Source organism: Dicentrarchus labrax, unplaced genomic scaffold (genome assembly GCF_905237075.1).
Source record: "Dicentrarchus labrax unplaced genomic scaffold, dlabrax2021, whole genome shotgun sequence".
Classification (NCBI taxonomy): Eukaryota; Metazoa; Chordata; class Actinopteri; family Moronidae; genus Dicentrarchus; species Dicentrarchus labrax.
In genome coordinates, this window is record NW_026136711.1 from 28870209 (window position 1) to 28896597 (window position 26389).

At 40.8% G+C, this 26389-nt stretch overlaps 1 protein-coding gene across 1 annotated transcript in view; it reads right to left on the minus strand.

Moving 5' to 3' along the window:
• LOC127371060 (plexin-A2-like) overlaps nt 1-26389 on the minus strand; it is a 73691-nt gene that overhangs the window by 21654 nt on the left and 25648 nt on the right. Inside the window, exons 4-16 of the mRNA XM_051413630.1 lie at nt 22969-23103; nt 16597-16697; nt 13772-13895; nt 12516-12669; nt 11864-11960; nt 9082-9196; nt 7558-7758; nt 6712-6808; nt 5792-5991; nt 3921-4072; nt 2746-2863; nt 2048-2184; nt 1390-1557 (exon numbers count right to left, since the gene is read on the minus strand). Coding sequence (XP_051269590.1) covers nt 1390-1557; nt 2048-2184; nt 2746-2863; nt 3921-4072; nt 5792-5991; nt 6712-6808; nt 7558-7758; nt 9082-9196; nt 11864-11960; nt 12516-12669; nt 13772-13895; nt 16597-16697; nt 22969-23103 — 1799 coding nt within the window. The remainder of the gene's footprint in view (nt 1-1389; nt 1558-2047; nt 2185-2745; nt 2864-3920; nt 4073-5791; nt 5992-6711; nt 6809-7557; nt 7759-9081; nt 9197-11863; nt 11961-12515; nt 12670-13771; nt 13896-16596; nt 16698-22968; nt 23104-26389) is intronic.

Consider the following 26389-nt stretch of genomic DNA (forward strand, 5'->3'; position numbering starts at 1 on the left):
ACACACACACACACACACACACACACACACACACACACACACATACAACACTTCAGCACCAGGTAGACTATATATGAACACAAACTGAATTTTCTCCATGATTTAATCAGTGGCAGCCGCAAAGAGATCAATCTTTTTAACTTGCAAACCCTACATTTTCCAGAGTAACTGCATTAATGCACGTTTGAGGAAGTATAGCTGGCATGGTAGCTTGTTCTTTGTTATTGGGCAGAAGAGCCAGATCAAACGGCGAACCAGCTGGCTGCTATTTTATATTCATCCATGACTGTGAGGCTGGCATAGCATGAATACAGGTGCTGCTTGTTTACATATCTGCGCTAGATGTGATTAAAATAAACCACTCTCTCTAATCTTTGCATAACCTGTGCTGCAGTGTGAGCTTAGAAACCTATAGTATGGAATTGACGAGTAAAGGAGGAGAGACAAAGACGGGAAGAATACAAGAGAGAAAATGAGGAAAAATGGCTTCAAAAAACTGGCCAGTCTAGTCAGCCTGACAGAGTGCCAATCCTTCTCTTCTCACACTTCAAAGGGTACCTAAGCTTGTAGGGCCACATAGTGGGACTGCACATTCATGATGAGGGCTCTTGATTGCAGCTCCGCAAAGCTCCTCCTGTCACTAGGCTGAGGGCCAGGGTGTCTCTCTGAAGTCTAATCTGTAGGGACGTAGTGCTGGGTAATCCCACCCGATACCAAATTAAGTGCCATTTTTTATTTAGTGGAATACAGGTAATGCACCTTTCAGGTACAAGTACTATTTTGAACACAGATTTTAATTTTTGTGTTAGTCACCTTGTGGTGATACTGATTAGGTATCGTTTAACAACCTTGTTATAACTGACTACCAAAACACTGCACATCTTTGCATCACTCTCCATGTAACTGTATCTCTACAAGCCAGGACTAGAGTGTCCTTGTCTATCTTTTGCTCAACACACGAGTACATACTGTATGTGTAAAATAGAGCTTATGTGCTGCAATGGTGCAATTTGCCAAATTAGATTGCTTCCTCTCGCATAAATTATTACACGTTTGACTAATCAAAACTAACACTATATTTGTCACCCATAAGCATGGGAGAACCTTGTAGAACTGCCAAATGTATTCTCTATTTGAAAGCAAGAATCATTTGTTAATGGTGACGCTGCTACCATTTGAGATACGCATGTGCGTACTACGAATCGCCTTTGTGTGAATGGCACTAAAGTTTGCATGCCTGTTTGAGGTAACAGTAACACAACAAAACCCAGATTAACACTGGAAAACTCAACACAGAAAATGTTCAGGGACTGAAACTCCATTCTCTTGAGGTGTAAGTACATTTGGCTGGTATCTGTGTGTATGCAGTACTATATTGATCAGTGTTACCTGGTAATGCTCCACAGGGGTTCAATGCGTTGGACCGTGGGGTCTTCTATGTACTCAAAGGCCAGACTTCCAGGAACTTTGGCCCTGTCCACACTCAAACTGACTTGCACTGGTCCAGCTCTCGTCACAGACGGCGCAGAGAAGCACACAATCTCCGACATGGTCCTCCTGGTGGGAGTACCAAAAGGGGGATTTATTCATGCCTTTGATTGTGACTGCCCACTCGCTGCTGCAGTGGCAAATCCCTGACTTCACGCAGTTATGAGCCATGCACATTACTATACGGGTAGAGGATTCATTATAGACTGTCCCATCTCTTCCTCGTTACAGACACATTAAGGATGGAACACTGTAATTAGAGGGTGCTCTAGCTAATGGCTTCCTCGCCTCACCCTCCTGACTCCTACCATGTGAGGCATTTTGAACTTTAAATAGACATCTATAAATACACAGAATAATACCTAACACTGTGGGTTTCGTCACCTCCTCGCAAATCATTATTAAGACTTTTCATTTAACGCACAGACACTTAATTGTATCTTAAGTGCTTCTTGCAATAGAGCAATCTCTTACTGTGTTTCAGAGAAATTACAGAGAGCTAAATCTTTAATATTGTGTGGAGGTCGTCATCAGGAGGTTGTGTTATTATCAGACTCACCTATACAGCTCACAGGTCTGATTACCAAAGTACACATTAACAGTGCTTCCAGCGCCCAGATTCTCCCCGACAATGGTGACCTTGGTGCCCCCAGATTCAGGTCCTCTGCCTGGGGTAAGGGCCAGCATCGAAGGGGTCTGTGGAGAACCAAAATTCATTAATGTTTCATTCAACATAGGTCAAACACAGAATATAGAATATGTCTTAGTAACTGTCTGATTCTGAAAAGCCCCGTTCTACTGGCCTTGGCTGAATAAATCACAGTGGAAAGCTAATAACAAAACTGTTAGAAAGGAACACCAAAGAGCTTTTTTAGAAAAAAATAAATAGTTTAATGAAGTATGAACCCCATCAACAATTTCAAAAATACTAATAATGCAATGCATCTTCAAAAGCAAACAAACGTCTTTATTGGCTTCAGTACAATAAAGCGCACCATTCTTTTCATTAGCAACACACGGTGAACAAATCATTAGAAACAACTTCATAATGATGATGAACTCTCTTATCCACAATCTGCTGTATGTTGTACTTAGAAATGATTCTGTGTTCCTCTGCAGTGAATCATTGCAGGGGCTTGAATAGATCAAACTAGTCCAGGTTTTCATCTAATTCAATTCAGCCCAATTTATAGCAAACACTTGATGTTTGTTTCAGAGCAAATGGACAAAGTAAATGTGTTCCAGTGTCAGAATTACCACAAAGGAGTACAGCTGGGAGGACTGTGCACGTAGTTCTGGTCTGCATTCGCCGACACACAGCTTCACTGGACCTGCTGCACTTCCTTTAGGAGCTGCAGCCATCTCACACACAATCCTGACAAAAGATACAGATACATGAATGTGGGGGCACAAAGACACAGGCATGCAACAGATCCTCATGCATACAAGTAATAACATAAGCCAGGCACACACACAGCAGAATCACAGCACTATATCACATTTGTTATGAAATGCACTGGGAGAAAATGGCCTCTACTGGCCAGTGTGATTGAGGCAGACTTTCATAGAAGTTGTGGGTCAATACAGAGGGCCATCTTTCTTCCTAATGGGAAACCTATAACAGCAATATAACTCAAATGATAAACTACACCCCTCCTCATCTCCAGCACGATTGCCACCCACCATTACCTCTGGTTGCCATGACAACATAGGGTTTTCTTCAATAAATCAGTATTGCCTGTCAGGTCAATAAGATAAAGTGTTCCATGAATAAGTCATTATAGCAACTGACCCCATGCTGAAATTAATGGTTGTAACAACTGTAATGCCATGTTTTAAAGCACAGTGCGGGCCAAATGAATGGCCCTGCCGAATGCACAGCTCTGTGCAAGTAACTCTGCGTTCCCCGATACAATAAGAGCACCCAATGAATCGTCCCTGCCCAACCCTGCTATTCATACATCACGAGAGTTTTCCAATTTTCTGCTGGCATGTTCTTTTCTTTTCTTTTCTTTTTTTTTTTTTTTTTTTACAAGGATATAAATAAAGTCCCTGCAGCCTGAGCCCAATCGCATTACATGGCTGTGAGAGAAACACATGGCTAACAGATTGTCCCTCCAGTCAGCGACATGCAGCGCATTTCAATTACAGCTGTGCCGACAGCCTCATAACGACAACGACACAAAGACTGTCTCTTCCTTTGGCTCTGACTGCACCAGAGCAATGCAAAGCCCCCCACACAATCCTACAACCTGATGAGGCATCACTGGGCTCCGGCTTATTCACAGACTAAGCTAGTGTCTGTGAAAAATAGCGTGAGAGCAAGAACAAGATTGCATGTGTTTATTTTCTTGTGTTTGTGTGTGTGCATCTGTACAGTACAGTATGAATCCATGGGTGTCTGGACAGGGGAGGGGAGGAGTCTCTCTTACTGTTCTGCTGTGATGTATCCCTCCTCCTGCGGGGTGCACTGCACACCCGCCACCTCCACGTTGCCCTGCAGCTCAGAGAAGGACAGACCCAGGTTCAGGCCCTGGATGGTGACCAGTGTGCCCCCCTCTTGAGGTCCTGCCACTGGGCTCACCTACGTAAGAAGGAGGAGAAAGTGATGATTAAGAAAGGATTTTACGTACAGTAATGGGTCCTCAGATATCAGCTCATCAGTCATATCCCCCTCCATATAAATGAACACAAACCTGCAATGCAAGTAGAATTTCTATACAATAATGACTTGATAGTAGTAGTTTTTCATATTAGAGAATAAAATGTTGAGTTAAACTCCCAAAAATGTAATTAGGTGCAATTTTAGTTGAGAGTCACATGGTTTAAATGGTTATTCAATCCACAAAATGTAAACGTGGCTACTTTAGTACAAAAATACTGGCCCTCAAATACACGTATATCGCTTAAACAACACCTAAAACCATAGCACAGTATTGTAGTGCTGAGTCAACAGTGACTGGGCTTGCTTTATATTCTCAATTCTTTAGATTCTTTACAGAATCTTGAGTCCGCTTTACTTTGATTCACCATAGTCTTTGTAATCTCTATGTAAACATTAAGTACATATATCTTAAGTATATGTGAATTACTTAAAATCAAAAAGCCTTGAAATCCATAATTCAAAACAAACTTTAATGAATGATGCAGTGAATAGCAAAACCTTGAGAAACCCTATTCACAGTCCTTTCCAATGTAAAGTTAACCATCCCAGCAGGAAACCTTTGGACCTGCAGAGCAGAACAGGAGCGATGTCGGAGCAATACTCCCCCCACTCCCAAGCAACACCCGGTAGTTGATTCATTCTGCTGCAGCTCCTTCAGAAACACTAATAATGTGACAGGGACATCAAAGGCTCGCGGCTCTTTGAAGTGGAAGAGCCTCGCTTCTCTGTGCCTGACCCACTGCGCCTCATTCAAGAGAATGAACAGGAGTTTGTGACATAAAAGATCCATCACCACTTTCTAAACAAACTGAATTCGTTTAGCTGTTGAGCACTTTAGGTATTCAGCGGCCGTGGAATAAAAATGTGAGAAAGTCTCAGGTAAACAGACACTTGGATGGGAAACTGGATAAAGTTTGTGTTTGTTGTTGACTACCAGGAATATCCATCAAGATGTGCTGGCATACTGTTTTCTGATACTAAGCGGTACAGATAGACAGATGGCTGAAGAGGCTTGTGACTGGACATTTTGTACAAAGGCTTTAGCTCCAAAGCTCTTCCAGTAAAGGCAACAATAGAACTCAAATTGTGGTTTCCAGAAGTAAAAACTATTAATAATCACAGGAAATGTGGTTATGCTTACTCTATTTATGCATATGAACAAAACTGTGGTATATGATCCCAACTTAAAATAAAGCCTTAAGCCATAAAATGATGTTATTTTAACTTACTTTTCAAGAAGTCTTGTCTAATCCCACATTTCTGGCAAAGCACAAAACTGTCCAACAATATTAAACTGAGTTCTACTAATCAACTTTAAAATTTCCGCACAAATTACTACAATGCCATAATTGCTTTCAGCTGTCTTGTCTAGTTCAAGACTTAAAACTTTTATTACTTTGATTTTTTAAAATATAGTTGGAGAAAACAAATGGAACATTTTGTTGAAGAAATCCCTGCTTCTGAAAAAACTAATGACTAAATAAAGCTGCATTCTTAGTTACTGTAACTACTAAACACACATTTTGAGTTTACACAATTTATTTAAATGTACTATATGTGTAAGCTTTGTGGCATGACCGACTAACAGAGTAACTGACTGACTTACTGGGAAACAGCCTAGACAAACACACAACAAACCTCAGTAATGCGTGGGTTGGTGCACTTGACATTCCTGGCAGAAAGGTTGAGCCAGCGGCTAGCGTAGGGGGAGATGGGAAGACAGTGCTGCTTCATGGTGCACCGTCCCTCGCCACTACACCATCCACACTGGAACTTCCTCTCTGCCCGCAGACACATGCCACAGCTGTCCCGCTGGGCGCTGCACTTGTAGAGGTGCACTGGTAAAATATCAAGTAATTTCACATATATTGATGTCTGAAGCTGAAGCTTGAAGAATATTCTGCAACATTTGGACTAGCAGGGAATGCCATTACAGTTCGATCTACCAACTAATCATCAAATCAGAATGCATTCTTCAGTCGGCATTTACATTCAACTCCAGAAATAACTCGCTGCAACCATGGACAGTTAACATGTGAATTCAATAAAATCCATAAAACGTATGTTTGTTTAAGTTCCTCCTTAAGTGTTAAGAAAAAAGATGGTGTATTAATCCAATAAAGCTTTCTTTGAAGTCTGTCTCTCATATCCTATCTCCTGTAAGTAGCCTTTATTTATGGCCCATATAAAGTAACTTACCCACGTCATGACAAGGCCTGTTCAGATTCATGGCTGTCACTGTGTATATCCTTGGTAACAGGGATATATTTGATGTACAACCCACAATGACAACTGACAAACACCTTTTTCTTGCATGATGATGATGAAAAGGAAACCAAGAGAGGCTGTGATAGCCAAACTGAGAAAATATGAAGATTCACCCTTTATCCTTCTGGGCACACAAGTGATTGGGTGTTTTTTGATAACACTCCCTGCTATTGTGAACTTTCTCTCAAGGCCCTTTGGAAGCCTTGAAGTGATCTCTATGACCCATCTATCCCCTGTGGATTGAGTGCTTTACACTTCTCTGGCCTGGCATTGATGGATAGCAAAGGCACCTTTAATCTTCTCGGGATTGTCGATGATGAAATTGCCGTTCCATACGATGGAGAGGTCCACTGCCAGGTCACTGATCTTCACACCCTCGTACATGTACTGAAAAGCAGAAACAGAGAGTGAGGGAGTGTGCAGTAAATGGATCCAGAGTGAGAGAAAGTCAAAGAGAGACAGAGGATAGAGTAAAATAAAAAAAAAGATACAGAGAAAGACAGAGTGGGGTAAAATGAGAGGATGAAAGGGCAGCAGAGAGACGAGGCTTTTAACCATCTGTCATTTCTGCCATGGCTGTCTGCTCCTCTCCTCTTTGACATGTAGGGACGCAAACCCTGCCTGGGGTGGCCGATCATCCACATCTGAGGAAAATGGCCTTTTCATTCATTGTCACAGAGTAGCAAGGTATGCTTTGCATTAAAATTTAGCCTATGATTTGCATTGTGCAACAATATTCCCCAAAAAATCACCTTTATTCATTCCAAACCTGTCACTGTCTTTTGGGAGCATCACATTTATGCTTTGTCAACACCTAGATGTTAGTCTGACAATATCCAGCATAGCAGACAAGATCACGTTGGAGTTAAGGTTTCAATCCTTTTGATTTTAACCACTTTTCCTTCTCTTCTCATCCATCCTTCCTTCTTTTCCTGCCACTCTCTTCCTTTCTATCACATGCTTTACACTTTTTCTCATCACTCTCACTTTCGCTTTCCACTACTTTCTCCTCAGTATGCTCAACACCTCAGGCGGTATTCACTGATGTACCCTATGTACCTTGCCTACACAGCATCCAAGCTGTGTGCCTCACTTGACAGCTGTGAGATTCCCACTGGGAGTGTTTGAGGTCATACCGAGCTGTTCTGGCACTGCACACTGGTGCTGTTGAAGCGCAGCGCTGTGACACGGTGGCTGGCACCCTGCACATGCACCACGCACTCGTAGCCACGCTGGCCCGACTGCGGCTGGGGAAGATTTCGGGCCCTCAGGGTGATGGGTCGGACCTCACCGGCCGGAATGAGAATTTCCCCAGAGTTTAGGAGCTGAGGGCAATCCTGTGAAAACAACATACAAACACTGTACTATTCATAGTAATAAAAGGCATATTTTTCCATATCCCTGCTGTTATGCCTCAATATTATGCATAAATACATAAGTAGTATTTTCATAACTAGTTTTCCCTTTGGAGATTAATTTAATTATGTATCAACAGTATGTAGGCCTCTGTCTTTCTGTGTCTGTCTGGCTATCTCTCGTATGTAATCTGTATTAATACATATGAATGTGGTTTATAAACATGAAGGGCTTATGTAGCACTGGGATTAATGTGGCAAATAAATTGTTAATCCAAATATAATTTGCATTCATATGCTACAGGATATGTCTACATGTTTAACTATATGTAAGACTGTGAGACTAGTCCGTTGTAAATGTGTATACAACCATATTGTTTAGGATTATTTAGGACAATACTTTTTGTCAATGTATTTGGTTTTCAACAGTAAATTCTTTTTGTATATTGTAATCCTCTTATTGTAATGTCAATAATTTTAAGCCAGCCTGGCTATTGGGATTCCCTGTCGGAGGGATAATTTAGTAGAAATTCATAGTTCCTAGACGATAAATCCTAATGTGATCCCCTGACTTTTCCTAAAGGGCCATCATGAGATTGAAATTTGTGGTTTTTAATAAAATATCTCAACAATTACTGGGTAGATTGCCATGAAATTTGGTGGAGACAAATGTCCCCTTTTTAATAACTGTTGGGCCTCTGTAAATAATCTTATAAAGAGTACAGTCTAGACCTACTCTATTTGAAAAGTGTCCTGAGATAACTTTTGTTATGAATTGGCGCTATACAAATATCATTTTATTGAATTGAATTAATTTAATTACATTGTTGATCCTACAACTTTTCATGTAGCGCTATCATCAGGTCAAATTTCTAATTTGTCCAGTACTTTGTTTATGACAAAATACTCACAAAGCCAGTAGACATTCCCATCAGCCTCAGCTGTACTTCGTGTTTTGCACAGTGACAGTATGGTTTTGGGCTAATTAGCTCATGTTAGCATGCTTACACATGCTTACCAAGTGGTAAACATTATACATGCAACATGTTAGCAATGCTATTGTGAGCATATTACCATGCTGACACTAGCATTCAACTCAACACACCACTGTTTGTTAATACACAGCCACAGAGAGCTGCTAGCATGGTTATACAGTCTTAGTGCAGCTATGTTTTCATATTTAAATCACAGCTTGTGCCTTTAAGGTAAAAGTGTCACACGGGAACAGATAAATTGTGCACTTGAAAGCTACAATTTAATCAGCTAATGAAAATGTAACTCACGCTTAATGTGAAGGTACAGTACCTCTGAGGCGTTCACTCTGCCCTCCTGGAAAGAACAGCTGCTGGGGTCGTGGGTGCACAGGTTGCGGTATTTACACCAGTGGCAGCGAAACGTGCTGTTTACACAGGACAGACACCTGCAGGACAAAATGTACGCGTTGCTACATACTGCAACATCGTGTTCTGCATTTACACAGTATGTAAAATAAAATATGAATATCAGCTTTATATCTATTCCCTACCCATCATCTACATCTTCCTCTCCTGGGTGAAGAGGATTGAAAAGAGGAGACTGAAAGGATTATAGCTTTCTGATGAATTTATCTTGTCAGAGTGCTTCATGGAAAGTCAGTCAAGATATTCAATCAGATATTCCCAGTTTCTATGCAGACACAACATGAATGGCCTTTTTGTTGTAGATGATAATATATGACCTTAAACATTCTGAAGTCTTTGACAGTAACTGTTCACTTGAAGCACTCTTTGTGTTGCAATAGTTGTTACAGTGCTATCTAAAAATGTATAATATATCTAACAAGGACACTGTGTTTCCTTTTTATACATATAGTAATAAAGCTGACCTTTTAATTTCATAATTCATTTAGTTTTTGGTTTTTTTACAAACTTGCTTTTTGACTAGACATTTTTGAAGTCACTCGTCCAACTTTGGATTATACACAAAATCTGGAATGAAAGTGACCATATTTGATGGGAAGAATTGCACAGCATCTTTGGCTGTGACTCTGTCAGCTGTAGCCAGCGGTCAGTTGTGGATTAAAGCTGTGCTGAAACAACCTTGTAAGACTGGATTTAATCACATTTCATTCAACAAACAGGGATGTGATTGTGATACAACTTTGGGTGGAGAACCTTGAGGTATAGAGATGAGAGAGCAGAGATGTATGACGCACAGCTGTTGATTTAACAAACATTGCAATTGGAAAGCTGGAAATTGAACATGTCCTATTTTCCTGGGGGTGGGGGTGCAGACTTTTCTGTGTATAATAGAGGTGCACCACTGTGCACAAAACAGATCCATGCACTATCAGAGTCTATTCTCCCAAATTTGGTCATGCACTGAGATGAAACCATGAAGAAACTATAAAACCACCAGCAGTACTCCAATACTGCAGCTCATAGCAAGCTACAAATGCCAATATATGTAGTGCAGCACCATTAAATTTTGATATTAATTAGCTGCCCAGGGCCAGAACGGACATAAAAATGTGTGCATGTGTGTGAGTGCGAAAGAAATTTGGGGGGTTGGGTATTAATAGAACTGGACTGGCAGGGAGCTGCAAACACTGGATAATTAATTATGGAGGGTGATGTGATGCTGAGGTGATGGTAGTGGGGGAGGTGGGGGAAGAGGTGCTGGGTTAGAAGTGTGTTTGGTCTGAAATATTAATCACAGGAGTTCACAGGGTCACTCCGCAGCTAATGGAGGCCGTATTGGTGTGGGGCGGATGTGATGAGCTTCCGACTGTTTCTCTCTAATGGCTTAATATGGTTATATTGGGGCATTCATGTCGCAGTCAAAGAGCATTTTGAATAGGTGGCATGTGTGTCCACTGTGGGCTAATTTCCCAGGTTTGGCTGTGAATACATCATCAATCAAATGTTCCCTCCTGGAGTGCACTTGTATTGTATATCCATGAATCCAGCTTTTGTGTGCTCGTAGTTCAGTATAATTCAGGGCACGGTTAAATGTTAGTGAAGTGAACATGTGTGGCTGTCAGTTCAAATCTCAATAACACTTCAAAAAAGAAAGGAAATATTACTTTCCCACTCTCAGCTATGACTGTACCGTTCAGAAAGTGAAAAAGTTTATGATAAAGGTCTTTAACTAATTCAGCACTGTGTAATTTGGCCTTTCTGGAGCTTTGTTAACTGTCTTCTGTTGCTGTGAAACTTGCTGATTTGCAGACTTTGTTTAATGCTGACAAATACTGCTAATTGGCATTCGTCCTAATAAGATCCACCTTTGTAGCAGTGTTTGTAATTGTTATTCAGATAGAAACACTCTTGTCATAGTTTACTGTTACGGTAAATACAGTTGACATTAGCATAATGGCTCAAAATCAAAGCAGCTTCTCTGCCCAGTCAAGAAGCTTATATTGGCAGGGTAGGACAGATGAGCATTTAAATGAAGTCCTCCTTAATTTACATTACTTTATCTACCCTCAAGGCACCAGGGCAAGGCTAAAAATTTAAAATGTCTTATGTGTCATATCTTACGACAAACACAGTTCTCTGGCAGGGCCCCTCAGGACAAAGTCAAGTCAAAAAAGGGGTGTGTGAGTCTAATGCAAGTCTAATGCTTATCTATTTAGGGGTCCTTGGGGACTGCTGGCCTACAGCAAAGCACACTCAGCTGCACCTCAGCTATGAACAATGAAGGTTTACTAGACAGCTGCCAGGTGTGAATATGTATAAAGTATTCCATAGAAAGAGCATATATGCTTTGCAAAATATTTGTGTATAAAAAAGAATAAAGCATTAATGTTTTGTTTTAGAATGACTGACAGAAAATCTGTTGTTATTTGTATTTAAAGCTGTAAACAATGAGCCCACAAACTGCCAGTTTAAGCAAAGTCGAAGGAAACAGGCCATGGCAAATGCATCATGTTGATTTAAATTAAACCTGACAGATAAATTGAACTCAGAGGTTATCTAACAGCCCGATCTTAAGTGGAGTTGTGAGCATCAGTACATCATTGCCCTAAATTAAGTTGTGCTCTTCCGTCTATTGAACGAATCAAAAGGGGGGGGAGAGAGGGAGGGGCGGTGGCAGCTGGACTCACGTTTTATGTGTGCTGCAGTTGTAGAACTTCACCTCTGTGCTGGCGACCATTTGACCTGTTTCCTTTGAGTTCAGACGTAGCTCCACGCCAGCCCAGTCTGAGAGAGAGAAAGTGGGGGGGGGGCAGAGAGAGCAAAATGAGTGAAAGAACAGAAAGGGAAAGAGAGAGAGAATGGAAAATATGTGAGAATCGATGGGAGGGGAGAACAGCGTGAAAAAGAGGTGAGAGAGAGAGACAAAAAGGATTGGTGAGAGAATGAAAACAATGAGCGAAAAGAGGAGGTCAAAATGAGAAAAAAAATTTTAATACTTTTATCACACTTCTGTAAAGAGCCACCTGGTGTCTGCGTCTCTGCAAGGGCATATTGCTGTTGTCGTGAGAAAACCTTCAGTCAGAAACTTCAATTGAAGGATTACTGTATGTGCTCTGAGAAAATTCTACTGCTCCTTGGTACTTATCAAACTCTTTGGATAAACAAAATTGCAAGGTGGTCAATTTGAAAAGAGGGCTATTTTTTGTGTCTGGAATATTGATATTTTAAGTTTTCCACCTGACATTGGCATCACCCTCAATCTGTATATGCGGGTCATTACCGTAGTTTATAAATTCATTCATCATTATTTGTTTACGTCGACACATGATGACAGCTCACCTTGTCCTTCTGGTATCTGAGGGACCTCCTTCCCTGCTGGGGACAGACACATGACCCTGTTCCCGTTGACGTGACCCTCCACTTGGGCCTGCTGGCCAAATGAGCAGGTGATTCCAGCAGAAAGGTCTGGAACGTTATTCACCTCCAACAGAAGCTAGAAGAATAGGAGAGGGTGAAAATTGAATGTACCGAACTAGAGACTGGCCTGGTGCACTGGGACATGTACCTTGATAAGCACTGAGACAGAGCTTTGACAGTAAAATATAACATTTTACTGTAGTTTTTTCTTTAAAGGAGCAGTTCTATTTTTTGGGAAATATTTTCGTATCCATTTTCTTGCCGACAGTTTTCTCTCCATTCTTGTTTCTTTATGTTAAATATGAAGCTTGAGCCAGAAAGTGGTTAGCTTACCTTAGCATTCCCATTTCCAAGACTGGAAACAAGGAAAAACAGCTAACCTGGCTCTGTCCAAAAGAAAGAAAATCTGGCATATAGGTATCTCATAAGATCATTTATTATTGAGTTAAATCTTATTGGAATAATTCATACATAAACCAATTCGAAAAGAAACCCATAAAATAGACCCCAGGAATTTATACTTTTTTTTACGGATCAAACAAACAAGATATAAAATTTGAATTAGTGAGCTTAAGGGGTGCTGGTAGGCAGGGGTTGTTACATTTGGTCACAGGCAGGCTAGCTGCTTCCCCTGTTTTTCAGTTTTTGTGCAAAGCTAAGCGAACTGGCTGCTGGACCCAGCTGCATATTTAACAGGCAGATACAAGAGTGGTAATCTTCTCATCTAACTCTTGGCAAGAAAGCAAGTAAATGAATTTCCCAAAATGTCAAGCTATTCCCTTAAAATAATCCTTAGCTCCTACTGTACGTTTCTCTTTTGTGCTCATGGCTACTGTGCAAAACAGTTGAATAAAGCTTTTAGGAAATGTAATCAACCCTTTGGCAGATGCAGAAAGAGTAGCTCACTGCCACAAACAAAACTCCCACCTACTTTTTTTTTTACTTTTGTCTCCCATCCCACAACACATGTGTCTGAACCAAAATAAATAGAGTGAATACCATACAGGGAGAATCACCCTTCTCTCTCCCTTCACCCCTCACAAAACTAATCTTCTCTACCAGGCTTATACTTACTGTACATGTAGCTGTACAAGGCTACTCTCAGCAATTGCTCATAAACATCGGCATTGTGAGTGGAGTGACAGAGCAGTGATTGGTGGAATGATAAGCAGACTCACAGGGACACTATGTGCTGATACAGCAATGCTGTCTGGGTGAGCGATGACCTTCACACAGCGGTCAATGTCAGTGGCGAAACGGAAGGTCTCCTCCGCCCTCTGACACCGATCCCTCCTGGAGCACCTATGGAGCAAGAGAGACTTATCATTAAACTTGCTGCACTATTTTATACATTTTTAATTATGAATCATGGTCAGCAAACTCTGTGGCTATATGGCTCTATATAGAAGTCCATTGGTCCAGACTAAAATTTCTCGACAACTCAAGGATATGTTGCCATGAAAGTCTGTACAGACATTTTTAACAGGCACCATGCCCAGAGGATGAAGTCTACTGACTGACTGGTGATCCTGGGCCTTTCCTTTTGGTGCTGCAACGAGATTCACATTTGTAGTTTTCAGAAATGTCAAAACAACGGATGGATGGATGGTGGATGATGGATGCCATAAAACCTGATACAATCTCAAAATGGTTGGTGATAACCAGATTTTTTTATCTAGCGCCATCAAATTTAAATTTCAGTTTGTCCAAACCCCCCCCCATATTTCTGACATTCACGTCAGCCTCAGTTGTACTTTGTGCAAATTAGCAAGTGTTAGCATGCTAATGCTTAACCGAGATAATGAACATATGGTAAACATGATACCTGCTAAACATCAACATTTTAGTAGTTATCATCGTGAGTATATCAGCAGCACAAAGCACAGCTGTGCCTGAGCCTCACAAAGCTGCTACCATGGCTGTAGAAGGCCTTGTTACATTTGTACATGAACAGCAAGAACAAAAAGGGAATAGTGAATGTCATGTTTGAATTAAAGTTGAGGTGACATCTGTAGACATCTATAAATGTACCCTGAAGCATATTATGAAATATGGATGTATCTCAGATATCAATTTAGAACTATTTGTAAAGCTGTTTAATGCTTTTCTATTTCTTTATTTTTTAACATGGTCCTGCAAGATGCTTGGTCAGATAATTCCCTTTACATTTCTACTTTTCTGCAGAGCAAATTACACTGTCGAGTGCAACAGTAGAATAAGCTTCAACTCCTAGATCCCAACAGGCAATTAAAAGTAAGAAGTGAAAGTGCTGGTATCATAGTGTGACCTTAGAATAATTTTGTTAGAGAGAAATGCAAAGTAGAAGTTCATTTAAAGTCGAGGAATTGAACAGATTTTTTTTAACTTTTAGCAATTTGTCCAGTTTTAGAAATAGGGATTTGTTGTTGAAATACTTTTTAATGTGATTATATTGATACTGATTTCTCTGAAAGAGGCATTATAGGAGTTAGGTCTCTGCAGGCTCTGATAGTAACCGACTGTATTTAAACATAAACACTGATTTAAAAAGAACAAGAGCTTCTCAGCTGCGGAGTTAAATTGTAATAGCAAACTCAGAGAATATTTTGGCCGTACACCATCATCTCTTCTTTCTTTTAAATGTGTAATGCGCAGAGCGAGGGGAGATAGTACTTAATACACTCTCAGATGCTGTTGAGGGGGTGGCACCTCCTGAGAGAGCTCAAAGAGCACTGAGGCCTCTGCTGTAATTACAACACAATATAAAGGCGGAATGGAAACGCGGTGACAGCTGTTGCTGGCTCGGCTCCTTGAGGCGGACCAGAGCCACAGGAGTATAGACAGTCACCCTCTGACCGCTCATCAGCTGAAGTGCCTCCGAAAAAAAGAGGATGCCTTTCATCTCTCATCTCTTTTATTCACTGTGTTTTGTCTGATGGAGCCATTTGTTCCCTTTTCCTTCAGGCTTTGTACATGTTCAGCTACGCCCCCCCACACACACACTGTCAGATAGGTGCTTTGGTGCACTGTGCCAGGGGTGGGAAAGTGAGATCCTAAAAGAGGTCTGCACGACACTCTGTGAGAGTCATTCAAAGGCTAGAAAAATACCCCAATCTGGATTTAATAGAGAGAAAAATAAAGTGGCCTCATTCTGCAATGTGAGGGATCATGATTCAGTTTGGGTTACTTGAGGGAACAGCAGCCTATCTATTTGCTGATAAGTGTAAGGCATTAATTTAAATAAACAGTGTAATGGGACTTGCAGACAAAGTCAGCACTCAGGAAAGAAGGAGGAACAACTGTTTAATGAGGTAATTTAGATTAAAACAAAACATTATTTTTTTCCTCTCACTTTGCTGGCCATTTGATAACACTGAGAGCTGCAATTTAAATACTGCTGATCATCATCAAGATATTGCTAGCTGAAATGCAGACGTCATATGATGAGGCGGGGGTAAATCCCCAGCTGAGGTCAGCCTCAAACACAGCAGCAGCTGGTTCATAAAAACACAGGGTTTTAATCTCCTGAATCCCCTTTGCTCCATATCGAGGTATTATGCAAGCTAACCTGGGGGTCAGATAATTAAGATGGAAGAGATAAGCTTGCTCCGTCAGGTCCAAAATGTTCCCCGGGTATGTAGAGGTGCAGTTTATACACCCGCTGCGACTCACAGGCTAATCCGTCCCTCCTCCATTAACACCAGTCATACTCTCGCCTGACAGACAATCAAATCTGGTGGGCATGCAGTTTCTGCTGTCCTAAATAGTGCTATTTAAGAGGGATCACACTGTCCTACAACCACTTCCTGGTTTTCTGTTTGTCCCACCAGCTGTTGATAATGGTGAACTCCAGGAAGCACAATAAGTCTGCTATATTAAACTGTACAAATCATATGACCACATGCTTAGCCTTATTTATAGCTTTCTACGAGCTGTTTGGTAAACAGTAATGTTGTGGTTTTAATCCCTTGGCTGTGATGTGTGTATGTGAGCATGGGAGAAAAATAAAGGAAAACAGACTCACATGTTATAAAGGACACACCAGCCACAGTGGGGGTCACCAGAGCTCAGACACTCAGCACATGTACTGTACTGCTCACAGGCTTCCACAGGGACCTGAGCCACCTAAACCAGAGGAATACACAGGTAAATGATTAAAAACAGACAGGGTTTCAAAAAAGTGAATACAACTTTCTTTGAATATCACACTGACAATCATCTTTTGTCTGTAAACTTATGGACATGATTCCAGTGGCAGCCTTCTTGAGTTTAGACACACTTAGGGTGGGAAAGTAATATATCATCCATATCATACAATCTTTATTTTTAAGGTAATTGTCGGGGTATAGGAAACACTGGAAGAGAGAGAGGGTGTATGACATGCAACAAAGGTCTCAATGCAACTTTATGGTAAGTGTCCCAAACCACCAGGACACTCCATATAGTCTTAAAGGAATATGCAAACATGTGGCATTCAATAAATTCTCCTACATGCATAATAAATGACTGAATAATGGATCTGAACCCTGGGGGTACTACAATGATTTCTATAATTCTATCCAAAAATTACACCTATATTCAAAAGGGAACTAGATGAAATAAAACTAATTTTGTCTGACTTGCCCATGGTTCAATTATACTATTGTGCAGAAGACTTCTAATTTTTAACACTATATAAATGTAATTCTAAAATTAAAAAAGTAAAAAAAAGTCTGCCATGTGGAAATAAGGTCAATAAAGACATTCTGATGGCAGTTTTGATGAGGAGAGACCCAAGCCCATTTCTTCATGTTGTCTGATTTGCAATATATGGAAGCTTCATCACAGCTCACACTGTAGAATATCCCAGAGAAAACAATCCATTATTACTCTACTTCTTGCTGCTGACACAAATTTGCAACATGCAGCATTGTGGTTCTGCCCACCAGCTTTTTCCCCCAGATGTCAGAAAGCACATGAAATGACACCACAACTATGTGAGAAGCATTTTTTGCAGCAATATTCTAATTTAACTTTTCTTTATGACATTTGAATATAAACTATGTTCTTGGACTACTAAATCATCACGCTTTGTGGAGTCCTGCAGTAGTAATTAAACTCTGAGCACACACTAAAGGTTTATGCTGCTATTTTGCACACACAGGAGCACACACAGACAACCACACACTCTACTACTGCTGCCACTTCCATGTGTGAATGTCTGGCAAAGCATAAGCTCTCCATTAGCTGCTGTGAGAGTCGCTGCTGTCGCACAGCCAGCACCACCCCTGCATACAAAACCAGGTTGGAGCAGCAGCCTGAGCCCGGTTATTTTATACTTTGTTATTATTCGAGGTCTGGACGTATGATGCAAGCAATTTCCTGATGTAAGCAATCACAAATGAAGAGTGGATTATGGATTAGAGTGTCTCCGGTGCTCTTGATAGCATAAGTGGGTGCTCTCTCAGGTCTGTGTTGGCAAAATGGATTATCTGCTGCTCCCTATGAAATAACTTTCTCTCTTTTTTTCCAGCAGTTCAGAACCCATTCGGTGCATTCCATTAGCAAAATGATTTTGTAGTGCAGGAGGGGCAGAGGGTTCCAAGTTCATATGTGACGCAGTTGGAATAATCCATGAATTGTTGTGAACGGGAGCCTGTCTACTAAACTAACCAAGTTGGTCTGAGGCCGTTGGGCTGCGTGACCTTTACAAGGGGAGAACTATGGATCTTCTGTTTTCTGTTGCCCGACTAAGAATCAAATGTGAAGCTCTCGCCGTACATCAGCGTTGATTTGTTTAGTGGAACTGACCTGAGCAGGGATGCACTGTGTTGAATCCAAATAAGATCAAAAGACGTGTCCTTAGGTTTAATGTTCATATGGTCTAAAAAAGCAGTGCAGCGCATTAGAATCAGTATATCAGTTACATTGTAGAGTAGGGATGTGCATCTCAATAATATATGATTCCCCTCTATAGCGATGCAGTGTGAGTTGACACAATTTGATTCATCGCGTGCAATTCAGCGAGATGCATAAGAATGTGATGCTATGTAAATCAGTATGGTACAGATAGATTTTTATTTCTTTGGTTCTTCTTAAGCAGCTTGAGAAACAGTTTAAAGGACTAAAGGTCTAAATATAAAACTATTGGTCACAAATTACTAGTCACATTTCTTGATAATTAAGGCAATTAGAGCCTCTATTAATACATTTTACCAATGCAAAGATATTAGAAATGATGCATCCTGATTTGATCCCAAATTGTATCCAGTGTACACTTTTAATCGGTGCAATTTCATCTTGAACTTTTATGCCGGTGTACTAATGCACATCGGTTAATCTTACCACTCCTTTGTAGAAGATGTTGTCTTAAGATTGTGTTTTGGTGTTTCGCCTTGATAGTGACAGTTTAAGTACAGGAAGAAATGTGGGCGTGAGAGAGGTCCCTGGCCAAACTCAAACGGGTGACGTTGTAGTTATATTTGTGTCTTATTCACTAGGTACTTTGTAGATTTACCTAATAAAACCCTAAAACAAGAAAAACTATCGCCTTAAAAATGAGGGTTGATTCAATTCATCTCTGGTATTCAATATCAGATTTGTTCAAATGTTTTACTGACATAAGTATGCACGCTGCTCTTTTTTATTAAGTGAGATAGATTTTTTTGTATGCAACAAATATTTAAAAAGGGTTTAAGTGTTGTAGTTGATGCTCGTTTATCTAATTGATAGTATACCCAAAGAACATGACAGAAATTCTGAATGAGAGGCTGTGGGCTAGCAGTACTCCGGCTCTCGGTTGAATTATAATATAGTGCAGATCTTCCTTTAATTGTGTCCAGCCCAATGACAGTGACCATATAATATCTATACATATAAATGTAATAATATATGGGAGATATTTCCATGATGACTTTTGCGGTTAAACCTAAATTGAAGGATACCATTTTTGGTTAATAGTTCATATTGTAGATGGGGTTCATTTCACAGTCCAGTGCATATACTATGTGCATCCCTATCATCTTTCTATAATTGTGGATGACTGAATTAAGCCCTCAGCCTCAGTTTATGTTCAATGTAATGTTGATGCCTCATAAATTATTCATGACCAGACGCAGTATGTTGTATTTCTCATCAAGCTCAAGTTTGTTTTGTCTTCTCTGGGATAATTTCTTCAGGAGAAACTGATCATTTAAAGCAAACACAGAAAACCAAAGAAAACCCTCCACCGTTCCTGAGAGGCGAAGTTTCAGGCTGGCTGCTTTTGAATGTTTTTCAGCATCGTATCATGGCAATGCCGGATGATCACGTCCACTTTTCCAGCTCCGGGAATTACAAAATCTTTATCTTTTCACAACATCTGGTATGCCCTAATGCTCAAACTTATCATCTCACTATCACTTTAACGCTTTGATCCGGATTTAGTGGAACTTTATGAATGCTGTCAGATGAGCATACAGGCTTTTAGACCTCCACTGTCATTCTATATCCTCAGTCTGGCTCTGGAAAATCCACAGCCATCACGTGACCACCTGGGGTGGTATCCAGGGTCATATCCAGGGTTTTGTGCTTTTAGGACAGAAATTAAAACAAAATTGAAAGAAAGAAGTAATTGTAATATGTATGAACAAATGAGTAGTTTTCCTAAAATTCAAAAACAAAAATCCTTATTTGAAATTGAAACTCATGAATCAAAGAAAACAAATACGAACAAATGTCTTGGCTGACTGGGTATGAACATTTCAACAGACTAGATCACATATAACACAGATTGCTGTTTAATTTATATTCCTCATCATGTGGACTTCTTGCTTTGACATACTGCAGAGCACACACCATTCAAAATATTGATATGTGACATTTTATGAAATAATTCTTCAATCACTGACTGTATTATCATGCAGTAGCTTAACTCATACAGTAAGTAAAATAGGATTACATGCTGGTGTGATCTTTAGCCTACTAACTTTCACAATACTGGGTCAAATATCACTTGAACATCATCTGCTGGTATTGAGGGTTCAACAAAACTAGTAAGCAAGCAAGCAGAGTTGAAATAGATAAAAAAAAAAAAAAAAAAGCAGATAAATGGTTGTACTGGTTGTGTGCCAGTGGTAACTTACTTACAAAACAAACGAAAAATAACAATTGTAACCATATTGTCTTTTATATAGGAATAATAAATGAATGAATCAGGTCAGGATCTGATAGAACGGTAGAGGTACGTCGGATTAAAAAAACACTGCTGTACAGTATGCTCACATACAGGGGAGAGAGGGAAGAAAGAGGGATTTCAAGCAATGATTTTACATTTTACAGAGTGGCACTTTGAGAGATTGCCCTGGAAAAACCCTGCAGCAGTTTCCCCCCCTTCTCTAAGGTTTAAAGCCTTAGCCATCATTTTAGTAGACAGACGAGTGACATTCAGTGAGGTTATTGTGTGTTTGAATACCGAGAATTTCTATTCTGAGAAATGATCAAACTAAAGGCACACAGTGAGAAAAAAGATTAGCTGCTATAAAGATTTTTTTTTTTTTCATATCAATAATGGTCCCCAAATGATGTTTTGGTGCGGACTCAGATACACACACTCAAACACATATATCCACGCAGACACACACACTGATTCCCTCCTTTCTCTCTTGACTCTTCATCATCATGCTAACCCTGCGTGTTTCACTCGGCAGGAGACACAGAGGCTCATTGTTATTCCACAAGGGTCGGCTGATCTCAGCCAAATCTGTCTGTGCCTCGCTCCTCATTCCATATCATTCCTGTATTGTTTGGCTCCCAGGAATCAGAAAATCTCTCATCTCTGGGATCTACTGGAAATGTGGGAAATCTGTGAGTGAAGCCCTGTCCCTGGGGGATTCCTTACTTGAGCTGCGGCAAAGTCTGAAGGGAAAGCTGAGCAAAGATGGAGAGGGAGACAGAAAGAGGAAGAGGCTTTACTCTGCGCCGAGCTCCTGAGGGCTACAAAGCCAAAGCTGTTCTAATATTGAGAGAAAACGCCTGGCCAAGCTGGGTTTGGTTTTTTGCTCCGTTATTATGTGTCACTGGAGGCGGACTGAAAACAGTAGCTGGCTATCTCCTTGAAGGAAGCATGTGTCTCTCCTTGAACGACCAGAGCTCATCAATAAGTGATGTCCTGTCTCTTCCAGTCCATCACAGAGGAGGAAGAGCAGCCTTGATTTGTTTTAAAAGACGGTTCCAACACAGTACTGTCTCTATTCTCCCTCACTTTTCAGATGACATCTCTTGTTTTCTTAAAGTTGATGCTTTTATAGGTTTCAAGACTGTTTTTTAAAGCTCCGAGAAAAGAGTTTTTGGAGCCACTCTGAAATAACTGACACAGCTGCAAGTGTCCCAGTGCCCTTTGCCTCTCTGTCCTGTGACTCTGGTTCAATACATTCCAGCAGTCAGAAGACAACTGAGAGCAGTGATAGGGGCTTTTTTTTCCTGGCCGCACTGACACCTAATCCCATTTCACAGTGCCATGCAGCCGTGCCAAAATAATCACTTGATGGGAGTTGAAAGTGATTACCACTGTTCACTCTTATCTCCAATGAGTGCAGAGAATATCGTCCAACAACAACAACAACTGCTCGCCTCTGTGATGCCGGGCCAAGTGAGGAGCAGACGATGGGGGATACAGACACACAGGAAAAAAAGGCGCTAATGGTTTTCTATGGGATGTGTGTGTGTGTGTGTGCGTGTGTGTGTGTGTGTGTGTGTGTGTGTCCCATACAAAAGATGCATGCACTGTAAGTCGATTCGCATGGATAAGTAATTAGAACAGTGGTCCATCCCCTTACACCGAGCCTGCATATTTAACAAACCCTACTGTAGACATACAGCTTGTGAATGTTTGGGAATTGCCACACTGGATTTTGGGGATAAGTCAAAATCATCTGTTAGGATTCCAAATAAATGACATTAATTTATCATTCAATATAAATGAATGTTTTTGGTTTGAAACTGTTTTACTGCTAATTCCCCAAGTGTACACAGTAATAAGACTAACTGTAATGCTGGTATCTGTGCAGAAAAAAAGCCAAATATTCCTTTTTGCAATATCCTGATAAACTGGATCCAATTAAATCCTCAACAAATAGGAATACTTGTGAGTTTTGTACGTAAATACACATGTAAATACCTATATTTTATGTTTGTTTGGACAATTTTCATTGACCCAATGGCAAAAATTTCTTCCATGTCAGGTAAAACTTTTGACTCCAAAAGTCATGCTGCACATACAGTATCTCACTCAAGGACGTGTCAGCATAGCGAACGCTCACTGTCACTGGGGCTTGAACCTGCGGGCTTCCAGCTGAAGGACGGCCTCGCTACACACTACATCACGCTACCACTTGGCGTTTCTCCTGACAGCAGCAGCAAAATGAGGGCGTTTCCTCACCTGATTGTCAGCCATGACATAGAGAGAGTTCCTGTCAAGGGAGAAGGCCATGTCCCGGAGGATGGGGCTGCTATCCTTCATCACGGTCACTGTCTCGTACAGCACTCCTCCCTCCAGAGGACCGTCCACTCTGATCTGCAGAGACACAGACAAATACAGAGAGAAAGAAAACAGTGAATGCCTCGCTTCAGGACAAAGTGACTAAATGGTTGCACTAAATTTGTAGTGTAACATCTGTTGCTTCCCATTGCCTCTGTATACAAGCTCCCATTGTCCCTCTAAAACACTGGCATTATGAGAAGATATTCTTTAAATGACAGCTTTATAAGAAATGAGCAAAACAGCATGTTTTAAATTTGATGACCACCCAATGTCACTTTAATCTTACAGAGTCTGGTAAGTTTTCTTGCTTCAGATGGTTATAAAACTTGTAGGGTGGGTTTCTTCACTTTGTGGCGATTGGAGCAATGACAAACATTTCCAGTAATTTCGGTGCATTGTGAAGCAAAAACCATGAAAAGTCTATTCACATCAGTCAAACCATTTCCACAGAATCACCAAGTGTACGAAATGAATCTGATAATGACTAATCAGCTCTAAATAAACTCTAATAGCAATCAATTAGAACATTAGCTCATTAACAGAGAAGCTAAACAAAACACTTATCGTTGATATTATGAGCGTTAGCATGTTAGCAGGAAAAGAAAAATAATCCCCCTCCCTTCAATTAAAACTTTTGGGAAATGTTTTAGTCTTGCCAGACTAGATAAAAGATTATAAAGAGAGGCCAAGGACATGTTTGGTCCATGTGTTTAGTCTTAAAGCAGGGCAGGGGGAACTGCTGGCCTCCACCAAAAGAGCACACCCGCAAAGATTTCCAACGTTTCTCATGTTTACATGTTGCATCTTGTTAGCTAGCAGGCTAGCCAGAAATATGTTTATCAACTAGGTTTTGTTTAGAGCTATGAAAGCATCCAAGGAGTCACTGTGCACAGCTGTTGTTTATCTCTATATAGCTCCAATGTTAGCAATGCTCCAAAGGCTAACTCTTAAACCACAATGTGCCATGTTTTATTTCCTCATATTAAACACACTTGATGTTTAAATAAGAGTCTTGGAGCTGTTTGAAACATCTTTGATGAAGGCTAGGCTAAATTAAACTGTTCCTTCCCACTTCCATTCTTTGTCCTAAGCTAACATTTGGCTAAACACGTCAGCTGGTTTGCAAAGAGATGAAACTGATGTTGACTTCTTCTCTAACACTTGGGGAGACAGCAGACAAGGAAGGGGAGGGAAGTTTCAATTTGTTTTTCATACGACAATTGCATTCCTAATATATATTAGCTTTTATTATGGTCCCTGCATTTGAATTAGCTTTGACGGGTAACTACCATGGATGTAATAAGGAGAACTGGATACAGCATTGGAGGCGGGACTCTGTTCTTTCCTATGAAAGTTTCTCAGTGGCACACGAACCCAAAAAACCACCACCTGCTGCAAAGAAAATACCCAGATGAATGCATACTGTGCATGCTCTATCGGTACGAGCAACCCGAGACTTCCACCAGCCGAGCGTTCGGTTTTGCCTTCCACTTGCTTGAATGAGGATAAAATGATTTAATCGCGTGGCTCATCACATGGTTTGACCACTATGTCAAATTGGCTTCAAGGTCTACTCCTGGGGGGCTTGGTAACCTTAAGCTTACACAAAAAAAACTGTGAGTTTGCAATGGAGATAAGCAGGCCTATTATTTATTCCTTTTTTGCACCAACACCCTCTTATGGTAATACTTATGGTAATAGTGAGCAGTGGCGCTGGTAATCTCGTCATTATTCATTCATGCCACCAAGGAAAGCTCTGTGAGACTTAGAAGTGAGACTTAGAAGAAGACAGATGAGAAGGAAAACATGGATCTGCTGCTACTCTTTCACAAGTCCAATTGGCCGGTGCGACTCTGACCTAAATCCACCCCTGAGGTTACACATGACGCAGTTGAGTTTTGAAACGCGTTCAGTGAGCTCAGCCTTAATTTGACTTTGGAATGACTTTCAGGCAGCAGTCTTTTGGGGCTCATTAAATGCAAGCATGGAGAACAGATGCCCACCGGTGAAGGGGTTTTGATTTTCCCACCTCTGCCTACAAACAAGATGTGCTGTTGCAGTGAAGCAAACAAATAAGCAGAGCTATCTTTGTGATAAGTGGCTTACTGATGTTGGAGCTGTCGAAACGCAGCCTTGTGAAGAAACTGTTTGTAAAGATGTGGTGAGTAAGCTAAACTACTCGTTAGTAGTGCTCACTACATAATGAAAGTGTTTTAACTTTTCATCTACTCACCACATAATCATCATGGCGGTTTAAATTGCATAACCATTGCCCAATGCAGCACATAAAACTAGGCAGAGCTCCTTCAGTTTTTTATTTCACAAAAATACCTTTATTTTCAATGTTGGTGTGAGAATGATGTGAATTGCATCATGAGGTAATGATAACTTGACACCTGAAAAATAACTCTGAAATGTGAAACGATAGCAAAAAGTCTGACTAAAGCATGATGGCTAGGAAAAAAAAGTGCTCATTAGCTATGGAAACCCAGGTTGAAGCCCTATTTAAATTCCAGGGAGACTGGGATCATCAACCATGTGATGCAATTACAGTAAAGCTGAATTAATTTCTCAATCATAATAATTGAAATAAATGCAAGATAATGAGGAATTGGAGCAAAGAATTGTGGAAGTGTTGCGGAATGTCTGCAGTGCAATTATGCCAGTCTTCCCCGCATGCATCCTGACGCGTGGACTAAGGCAACCTCACCACCCAAATCAAATTTGACTGCAGAAGATTTTGAATGCGTGCCAGGTCTAGCTTGCACATGGTGGCAGAGCCTCAGCAGTCTCTCAATGGGGACAGTCAATCAATACAAACTGATTACATGATTGGATCCCCTGGGCACCAAAACTTCATCAATCAATCACGCCTCCACCTTCCAGGCAGCTGTGCCTCTCCAACCGTCAACTCCACCAGCCAAGAATGGAGAAGAGAGGGAGGAAAAATGTGCAAACGTGTGTGTATGCGTGAGATTATGTTGGTGGGAGGGTACATACTGGGGGGTACAGGGAGGGTCTTCCACATGCAAAAACACAAAAGAATATAACAAGCAGAATAGTAGCATGGGATCGTCTGTTGATTCGAGATCCTAAGAGGACACAGTTTGTCTCTCACAGGTCATTACCTCAACACTGCACCCAATCCGATCCTTTAAATAGTTATTTCATGGACAGATTTATCTCAGAGTTAAGCTTCTTTCTCTCTTGCTCATTGTCTGGTTTCTTTCTCTTGCCCTGTCTTCTCTTGCTCCTACTGTACCTCCTCCTCTTCCTTATCCTATCCCTCCTCTCCTGTACCACAATCCCACGCCGTAAT